The sequence below is a fragment of the Oncorhynchus keta genome, chromosome 23 (assembly GCF_023373465.1).
Source record: "Oncorhynchus keta strain PuntledgeMale-10-30-2019 chromosome 23, Oket_V2, whole genome shotgun sequence".
In the NCBI taxonomy this organism is placed as follows: Eukaryota; Metazoa; Chordata; class Actinopteri; order Salmoniformes; family Salmonidae; genus Oncorhynchus; species Oncorhynchus keta.
Window position 1 is genome coordinate 8,898,974 of NC_068443.1, and position 10,000 is coordinate 8,908,973.

At 46.5% G+C, this 10,000-nt stretch overlaps 2 protein-coding genes across 9 annotated transcripts in view; one reads left to right on the forward strand and one right to left on the reverse strand.

The window, feature by feature from the left end:
* LOC118376224 (cell adhesion molecule 3-like) overlaps nucleotides 1-10,000 on the reverse strand; it is a 218,397-nt gene that overhangs the window by 148,247 nt on the left and 60,150 nt on the right. The gene's annotated exons all lie outside the window — the stretch shown is intronic.
* On the forward strand, nucleotides 6,319-9,471 carry LOC127910945 (uncharacterized). Of its 5 annotated transcripts, none has more exons than XM_052476252.1 (4): nucleotides 6,319-6,850; nucleotides 6,997-7,050; nucleotides 7,105-7,266; nucleotides 7,586-9,471. In XM_052476252.1, exons 1-4 carry the CDS (start codon nucleotides 6,681-6,683, stop codon nucleotides 7,812-7,814), a joined length of 615 nt encoding a protein of 204 aa, XP_052332212.1. In that variant the 5' UTR covers nucleotides 6,319-6,680; the 3' UTR covers nucleotides 7,815-9,471. The 5 variants fall into 5 exon arrangements, with proteins under 5 accessions (XP_052332212.1, XP_052332214.1, XP_052332210.1 ...); XM_052476254.1 differs by having other exon boundaries at nucleotides 7,105-7,212; XM_052476250.1 differs by having other exon boundaries at nucleotides 6,382-6,850; nucleotides 7,105-7,320; nucleotides 7,586-7,814.

The window sequence follows — 10,000 nt, forward strand, 5'->3', positions numbered from 1 at the left end:
AGAAACAGACCTCATAGAGGAGAGAGGAGAAACAGACCTCATAGAGGAGAGAGGAGAAACAGACCTCATAGAGGAGAGAGGAGAAACAGACCTCATAAAGGAGAGAGGAGAAACAGACCTCATAGAGGAGAGAGGAGAAACAGACCTCATAGAGGAGAGAGGAGAAACAGACCTCATAGAGGAGAGAGGAGAAACAGACCTCATAAAGGAGAGAGGAGAAACAGACCTCATAAAGGAGAGAGGAGAAACAGACCTCATAGAGGAGAGAGGAGAAACAGACCTCATAAAGGAGAGAGGAGAAACAGACCTCATAAAGGAGAGAGGAGAAACAGACCTCATAAAGGAGAGAGGAGAAACAGACCTCATAAAGGAGAGAGGAGTAACAGACCTCATAGAGGAGAGAGGAGTAACAGACCTCATAAAGGAGAGAGGAGAAACAGACCTCATAAAGGAGAGAGGAGAAACAGACCTCATAAAGGAGAGAGGAGAAACAGACCTCATAGAGGAGAGAGGAGAAACAGACCTCATAAAGGAGAGAGGAGTAACAGACCTCATAAAGGAGAGAGGAGAAACAGACCTCATAAAGGAGAGAGGAGAAACAGACCTCATAAAGGAGAGAGGAGAAACAGACCTCATAAAGGAGAGAGGAGAAACAGACCTCATAGAGGAGAGAGGAGAAACAGACCTCATAAAGGAGAGAGGAGAAACAGACCTCATAAAGGAGAGAGGAGAAACAGACCTCATTAAGGAGAGAGGAGAAACAGACCTCATAGAGGAGAGAGGAGAAACAGACCTCATAGAGGAGAGAGGAGAAACAGACCTCATTGAGGAGAGAGGAGAAGCAGACCTCATAGAGGAGAGAGGAGAAACAGACCTCATAGTGAAGAGAGGAGAAACAGACCTCATAGAGGAGAGAGGAGAAACAGACCTCATAGAGGAGAGAGGAGAAGCAGACCTCATAGTTATATTGAAGTCCCCTTGGACTTGGATGGAGTGAGGGGCTGACGGTTAAAAGTGAGCAGAAGAGGCAAGTGTGTTTTTATGTTGAGTTGTGTTTTTATGTTGAGTTGTGTTTTTATGTTGAGTTGTGTTTTTATGTTGAGTTGTGTTTTTATGTTGAGTTGTGTTTTTATGTTGAGTTGTGTTTTAATGTTGAGTTGTGTTTTTATGTTGAGTTGTGTTTTTATGTTGAGTTGTGATTGTAATGTTGAGTTGTGTTTTTATGTTGAGTTGTGATTGTAATGTTGAGTTGTGATTGTAATGTTCCAGTGACAACGCAGTTGGATGTTCCAGCTGTTATTTTATTCTACAGACTGGGTTCTGTTATTCTACAGACTGGGTTCTGTTATTCTACAGACTGGGTTCTGTTATTCTACAGACTGGGTTCTGTTATTCTACAGACTGGGTTCTGTTATTCTACAGACTGGGTTCTGTTATTCTACAGACTGGGTTCTGTTATTCTACAGACTGGGTTCTTTTATTCTACAGACTGGGTTCTGTTATTCTACAGACTGGGTTCTGTTATTCTACAGACTGGGTTCTGTTATTCTACAGACTGGGTTCTGTTATTCTACAGACTGGGTTCTGTTATTCTACAGACTGGGTTCTGTTATTCTACAGACTGGGTTCTGTTACAGACTGGGTTCTGTTATTCTACAGACTGGGTTCTGTTATTCTACAGACTGGGTTCTGTTATTCTACAGACTGGGTTCTGTTATTCTACAGACTGGGTTCTGTTATTCTACAGACTGTTCTGTTATTCTACAGACTGGGTTCTGCTATTCTACAGAGACTGGGTTCTGTTATTCTACAGACTGGGTTCTGTTATTCTACAGACTGGGTTCTTTTATTCTACAGACTGGGTTCTGTTATTCTACAGACTGGGTTCTGTTATTCTACAGACTGGGTTCTGTTATTCTACAGACTTTTATTCTACAGACGGGGTTCTGTTATTCTACAGACTGGGTTCTGTTATTCTACAGACTGGGTTCTGTTATTTATTCTACAGACTGGGTTCTGTTATTCTACAGACTGGGTTCTTTTATTCTACAGACTGGGTTCTGTTATTCTACAGACTGGGTTCTGTTATTCTACAGACTGGGTTCTTTTATTCTACAGACTGGGTTCTTTTATTCTACAGACTGGGTTCTGTTATTCTACAGACGGGGTTCTGTTATTCTGCAGACTGGGTCCTCTGAGGCTCTCTGAGTCTTATTATTCAAAAACATGACACGAAAAAAGGGCCGTAGAAACTGAAGAGGATCATATCAGAATGTGTGTTTGTGGTTTTACTATGCTCTCCGTCCGTCCGTCCGTCCGTGTCTCTCTCTCTCTCTCTCTCTCTCTCTCTCTCTCTCTCTCTCTCTCTCTCTCTCTCTCTCTCTCTCTCTCTCTCTCTCTCTCTCTCTCTCTCTCTCTCTCTCTCTCTCTCTCTCAGACATTCAAGCAAAATGTAAGTAACTGCCTCGGTGACTAACAACCTCTTCCTTGGCTAATTAACTAATAAGTGTGTCAGTCCACATGATCTTAACAGATATGCAGTCGCGGCCTGAATAGCAGGGTTAGCTTTACATGTACCATCTGGTGACCCAGTTCGGATGAAAAACACATAGCTGCTGCTCTCTACACATGTAGATACAGTGATAAACTCCAAATGAAACCCTATTCCCTATATTCAGTATTCCCCGGAGTCTGACAGCAGGGGACAATTTTCACGCACGCACGCACGCACGCACGCACGCACGCACGCACGCACGGCACACACACACACACACACACACACACACACACACACACACACACACACACACACACACACACACACACACACACACACACACACACACACACACACACACACACACACACACACAGTATTCCCCGGAGTCTGACAGCAGGAGACTATTACCCTCAAAGACGGAATCTCTCTCCAATTTCTCTCCGTCTCTCCCTACTCTCTATCCTCTTCATCCCTCTCTTCATGCACTCACTCTCGACAGTCTCCTCTCCACCTCTTTGTTCCACCCTCTCTCTTTTCTCCCTCTTTCATTGTCCCTTCTCTCATTCATTTTCATCCCCCTTTCTTCATTTCTCTACCTCCATTTATCTCTCCATCTCTTCAGGTATTTTAGGTCCTCCCCCTCTATCTCTCTTTTCTTCAGTCAATATAATTGGCATGGCAGGAGCCCTCCCTGCAGAGTACGCTAAAACAGCATCACACAAACAGAGAGAGCATACCCTGGCCACGGCAATCAGCAATCCACAACCAGAACAAACCAGTCCAGCACAGCACAGCACAGCACATCCAGAACAAGAGCACGCTGCACACTGCTCACCCAGAGAATCCCACTACTGCTCAGCAAGAGAATCCCACTACTGCTCACCCAGAGAATCCCACTACTGCTCACCCAGAGAATCCCACTACTGCTCACCAAGAGAATCCCACTACTGCTCAGCCAGATAATCCCACTACTGCTCACCCAGATAATCCCACTACTGCTCACCCAGATAATCCCACTACTGCTCACCCAGATAATCCCACTACTACTCACCCAGATAATCCCACTACTGCTCACCCAGATAATCCCACTACTGCTCACCCAGATAATCCCACTACTACTCACCCAGATAATCCCACTACTGCTCACCCAGATAATCCCACTACTACTCACCCAGATAATCCCACTACTGCTCACCAAGAGAATCCCACTACTGCTCACCCAGATAATCCCACTACTGCTCACCCAGATAATCCCACTACTACTCACCCAGATAATCCCACTACTGCTCACCCAGATAATCCCACTACTGCTCACCCAGATAATCCCACTACTGCTCACCCAGATAATCCCACTACTACTCACCCAGATAATCCCACTACTGCTCACCCAGATAATCCCACTACTACTCACCCAGATAATCCCACTACTGCTCACCAAGAGAATCCCACTACTGCTCACCCAGATAATCCCACTACTACTCACCCAGATAATCCCACTACTGCTCACCAAGAGAATCCCACTACTGCTCACCCAGATAATCCCACTACTGCTCACCCAGATAATCCCACTACTACTCACCCAGATAATCCCACTACTGCTCACCCAGATAATCCCACTACTACTCACCCTGTTCTATATACCGTTTCCAATCCACAACATCAAACCCGGACTAGTATGCTAGTACACAATAAAAAACAATACTATTTACCTGAACACCAACCCAAGATCAGGGTCTGTATTCATAAAGAGTACTGATCTAGGATCTGGTCCTCCCTGTTCCTGTAATCGAAAACATTATGATCTGAAAGGCCTAGATCAGTTGTCCTACTCTGAGGAGTTTACAGTCCCAGAGCACACAATCCAGTAAAGAAAACCAAACCCTGTCCCAAAATTTAAACTGATGAGACTCTCACTGCTATCACAGACCAAGACTGATTTAAACCGATAAAACTCTCACTGCTATCACAGACCAAGACTGATTTAAACTGATAAAACTCTCACTGCTATCACAGACCAAGACTGATTTAAACTGATAAAACTCTCACTGCTATCACAGACCAAGACTGATTTAAACCGATAAAACTCTCATTGCTATCACAGACCAAGACTGATTTAAACTGATAAAACTCTCACTGCTATCACAGACCAAGACTGATTTAAACCGATAAAACTCTCACTGCTATCACATACCAAGATAAGAATGTAGTAGAAGTCAAGTCAGGTGATGAAGACTTAAATGTCAGAACATTACAAAACAACACAACCAGAGCTGTCAGCTAACTAGGCTCCGAACAGACAGAACACTACCTCACATGGCTTAGAGACTATAGCACAACAAACCGATACACCCACAGACACATCATAATAATATACAGTATATGTCATAATAACATTCAAATAGCTTAGAATAATTGAACAGTGCGACATGAATAAATCACAATGACCGTTTTTAAAATATGAATTGAAGAGAGGAAAGAATGAGGCTTCGCAGATAAACCGTCAGTCTTTGGTTTCATCAAAAACACATCTGCCTGAAGGAGGAATGGTTTAGTTGTGTTGCTGGTGCCCTTCATTCATTCAGATATAATAGACCAATGGCTAGAGAGACTCTTGTTAGCCCCCAGGCACATGTATCAATGAACTGCAGAACAGGAACATGCTACTCATTAGATTAATCAGAACTAACTTCATGTTCAATTATGTTCATTTATTAAAATGTTGCTAAATTATGCTAATAGCAAACAATTGCAAGATGTCCTAATAAAAGGTAAGAAACTGAGACACTATGTTCATGATGATCACATTAAACTACAGATGTAGAGGGAGTGGATGAGTGGATGAATGGATGAGTGAATGAATGGATGTGTGGATGAGTGAATGAGTGGATGAGTGGATGAGTGAATGAGTGAGTGAATGAATACCTGAGTGAGTGAGTGAGTGAGTGAGTGAGTGAGTGAGTGAGTGAGTGAGTGAGTGAGTGAGTGTGTTAGTGGGTGAGTGTGTGAGTGAGTGAGTGTGTTAGTGAGTGAGTGAGTGAGTGTGTTAGTGAGTGAGTGAGTGAGTGAGTGAGTGAGTGAGTGGTGAGTGAGTGAGTGAGTGAGTGAGTGAGTGAGTGAGTGAGTTAGTGGGTGAGTGTGTGAGTGAGTGAGTGTGTTAGTGAGTGAGTGAGTGAGTGTGTTAGTGAGTGAGTGAGTGTGTTAGTGAGTGAGTGTATGAGTGTGTTAGCGAGTGTGTGAGTGTGTGTGTGTGTGTGTGAGTGAGTGAGTGAGTGAGTGAGTGAGTGAGTGAGTGAGTGAGTGAGTGAGTGTGAGTGAGTGAGTGTGAGTGAGTGAGTGAGTGAGTGAGTGAGTGAGTGAGTGAGTGAGTGAGTTAGTGAGTGAGTGAGAGTGTTAGTGAATGAGTGTGTGAGTGAGTTAGCGAGTGTGTGTGAGTGTGTGTGTGAGTGAGTGAGTGTGTTAGTGAATGAGTGTGTGATTGAGTTAGTGAGTGTGTCAGTGTGTGTGTGAGTGAGTGAGTGAGTGAGTGAGTGAGTGAGTGAGTGAGTGAGTGAGTGAGTGAGTGAGTGAGAGTGTTAGTGAATGAGTGTGTGAGCGAGTGAGTGTGTGAGTGAGTTAGCGAGTGTGTGAGTGTGTGTGTGAGTGAGTGAGTGTGTTAGTGAATGAGTGTGGTGTGTGAGTAAGTGTGTGAGTGAGCGAGTTGGAGATGTTGTTTTATTCACAAAGAGAGATACTAACTACATGGACCAATTGACAGTAATTGAAGGTTGGGACCAGAGACCAAGTATCCGTCGTTTACAAGTACTCCGACTATTGAGAAGAACAATGAAATTACACTTGACATGCTCAAATGGTCCTCTCGAAAATTGGGGGCGAGGCAGCACCTCATCTCGGGTTAGTCAATCTTACGGGATAATTAATTGACTAGCCTAGGAGTGTGTCCGAGTAAAATGAACTCAGCATAAAAAGAGACGTCCTCTCACTGTCGACTGCATTTATTTTCAGCAAACTTAACACGTGTAAATATTTGTATGAACATATAACAAGATTTAACAACTGAGACATAAACTGAACAAGATCCACAGACATGTGACAAACATAAATGGAATAATGTGTCCCTGAACAAAGGGGTGGGGGTCAAAATGAAAAGTAACAGTCAGTATTTGGTGTGGCCACCAGCTGCATGAAGTACTACAGTTCTTGCTGTGAGATGTTACCCCACTCTTCCACCAAGGCACCTGCAAGTTCCCAGACATTTCTGGGGGGAATGGCCCTAGTCCTCACCCTCCGATCCAACAGGTCCCAGACATTTCTGGGGGGAATGGCCCTAGTCCTCACCCTCCGATCCAACAGGTCCCAGACATTTCTGGGGAAATGGCCCTAGCCCTCACCCTCATCCAACAGGTCCCAGACCTGGGGGAATGGCCCTAGTCCCGATCCAACAGGTCCCAGACATTTCTGGGGGAAATGGCCCTAGCCCTCACCCTCCGATCCAACAGGTCCCAGACATTTCTGGGGGGAATGGCCCTAGTCCTCACCCTCCGATCCAACAGGTCCCAGACATTTCTGGGGGGAATGGCCCTAGCCCTCACCCTCCGATCCAACAGGTCCCAGACATTTCTGGGGGGAATGGCCCTAGTCCTCACCCTCCGATCCAACAGGTCCCAGACATTTCTGGGGGGAATGGCCCTAGTCCTCACCCTCCGATCCAACAGGTCCCAGACATTTCTGGGGGGAATGGCCCTAGTCCTCACCCTCCGATCCAACAGGTCCCAGACATTTCTGGGGGGAATGGCCCTAGTCCTCACCCTCCGATCCAACAGGTCCCAGACATTTCTGGGGGAATGCCCTAGTCCTCACCCTCCCTCCCAGACATTTCTGGGGAATGGCCCTAGTCCTCACCCTCCGATCCAACAGGTCCCAGACATTTCTGGGGGAATGGCCCTAGTCCTCACCCTCCGATCCAACAGGTCCCAGACATTTCTGGGGAATGGCCCTAGTCCTCACCCTCCGATCCAACAGGTCCCAGACATTTCTGGGGGGGTCCTCAATGGTCCCAGACCTAGCCCTCACCCTCCGATCCAGCAGGTCCCAGACATTTCTGGGGGGAATGGCCCTAGTCCTCACCCTCCGATCCAACAGGTCCCAGACATTTCTGGGGGGAATGGCCCTAGTCCTCACCCTCCGATCCAACAGGTCCCAGACATTTCTGGGGGGAATGGCCCTAGTCCTCACCCTCCGATCCAACAGGAAATCACCCACAGAACGAGCAGTATGGCTGGTGGCATTGTCATGCTGGAGGGTCATGTTAGGATGAGCCTGCAGGAAGGGTACCACATGAGGGAGGAGGATGTCTTCCCTGTAACGCACAGCGTTCTAATTGCCTGCAATGACAACAAGCTCAGTCCGATGATGCTGTGACACACCGCCCCAGACCATGACGGACCCTCCACCTCCAAATCGATCCCGCTCCAGAGTACAGGCCTCGGTGTAATGCTTTTTCAATCGACGATAAACGCGAATCGGACCATCACCCCTGGTGAGACAAAACCGCGACTAGTCAGTGAAGAGCACTTTTTGCCAGTCCTGTCTGGTCCAACGACGGTGGGTTTGTGCCCATAGGCCACATTGTGGCGCGTGATGTCTGGTGAGGACCTGCCTTACAACAGGCCTACAAGGCCTCAGTCCAGCCTCTCTCAATCTATTGCGGACAGTCTGAGCACTGATGGAGGGATTTTGCGTTCCTGGTGTAACTCTGGCAGTTGTTGTTGCCATCCTGTATTTGTCCCGCAGGTGTGATGTTCTGATGTACCGATCCTGTGCAGGTGTTGTTACACGTGGTCTGCCACTGCAAGGATGATCAGCTGTTTATTGCCCTGGCCACATCTGCAGTCCTCATCCCTCATTGCAGCATGCCTAAGGCATTTTCACACAGATGAGCAGGGACCCTGGGCATCTTTCTTTTGGTGTTTTTCAGAGTCAGTAGAAAGGCCTCTTTAGTGTCCTAAGTTTTCATAACTGTGACCTTAATTGCCTACCGTCTGTAAGCTGTTAGTGTCTTAACGACCGTTCCACAGGTGCACGTTCATTAATTGTTTATGGTTCATTGAACAAGCATGGGAAACAGTGTTTAAACCCTTTACAATGAAGATCTGTGAAGTTATTTGAATTTTCACGAATTATCTTTGAAAGACAAGGTCCTGAAAAAAGGGACATTTCTTTTTTTGCTGAGTTTTTGAAAATGTGAGAAGAAGAGTCCAATCGGTCCATGCCCCGTTAATAAAATATTTCAATAATTCTCACTTTTTCTAACTGGGTTTTCCTCCTCCAAAAGAGAGAGTCACAAGACTTTTTAAATCCCATTTCAGGTTGTGTCCTGAATGGCACCGCATTCCTTATTCAGAGTGGTGCAGCGGTCTAAGGCTCTGCATCTCAGTGCAAGAGGTGTCACTACAGTCCCTGGTTCGATTCCAGGCTGTTTTACAACCGCCCGTGATTGGAGTCCCATAGGGCAGTGCACAATTGGCCCAGCATCGTCCAGGGTAGGCCGTCATTGTATATAAGAATTTGTTCTTAACTGGCTTGCCTATTTAAATAAAGATAACATTAAAATATTTAGCGATGGCTCTGGTCAAAAGTAGTGAACTAAATCAGGATAGGGTGGCATTTGGGACGAAGAGCATCCAAGGACATCCGTTTATTTAAAAAAAAAAACATTGACAAGCAAGTACTTTGGTAAATGTTAGATATCAAACGCTCCAGTGTTACGCACACAGAGAGACGGCAGTCTCGCCTTCCAGCCAACAGAACAGCTGCTGGAATCAATTGAGGATTTCTGTTTGAACAATACAATCATTTTAAGAATGTGTGTGTGAGTCTGAGTTTCTCTGTGTCTGTATTCAACACACACATTTATGGAATAATGTTTAAGCCATAGAACAAGAGAGAAGGGGGGACAGAGAGTGAGAGAGAGAAAGAGACAGGGGGAGGGAGAGAGAGGGGGGGGGCAGAGAGTGTGAGAGAGAGAGAAAGAGAGTGGGGGGAGGGACAGAGAGAGAGGGGTGGGGACAGAGTGAGAGAGAGAGAAAGAGAGAGGGGGAGGGACAGAGAGTGAGAGAGAGAGAAAGAGACAGGGGGAGGGAGAGAGAGAGAGAGGGGGGACAGAGAGTGAGAGAGAGAGAAAGAGACGGGGGGAGGGAGAGAGAGGGGGGGGGACAGAGTGAGAGAGAGAGAAAGAGAGTGGGGGAGGGACAGAGAGAGAGGGGTGGGGACAGAGTGAGAGAGAGAGAAAGAGAGAGGGGGGGGGAGGGACAGAGAGAGAGGTCAAGAGGGGTGGGGACAGAGAGAGAGGAGAGAGAGAGAGAAGAGAGAGAGGGGGAGGGACAGAGAGAGAGAGAGATGGGGAGGGACAGAGAGAGAAGGAGGGAGGGACAGAGTGAGAGAGAAAGAGAGAGGGGGGAGGGACAGAGAGAGAGGGGTGGGGACAGAGAGTGAGAGAGAGAG

Excerpts from the sequence above, each read along its gene's own strand:
- LOC127910945 (XM_052476250.1), top strand. The coding sequence starts at position 6,681 with ATGAAGTACTACAGTTCTTGCTGTGAGATGTTACCCCACTCTTCCACC. Across the intron at positions 6,851-6,996 it reads CTCACCCTCCGATCCAACAG|GTCCCAGACATTTCTGGGGG; the intron begins GTCCCAGACATT and ends CCGATCCAACAG. Across the intron at positions 7,051-7,104 it reads CTCACCCTCCGATCCAACAG|GTCCCAGACATTTCTGGGGG; the intron begins GTCCCAGACATT and ends CCGATCCAACAG.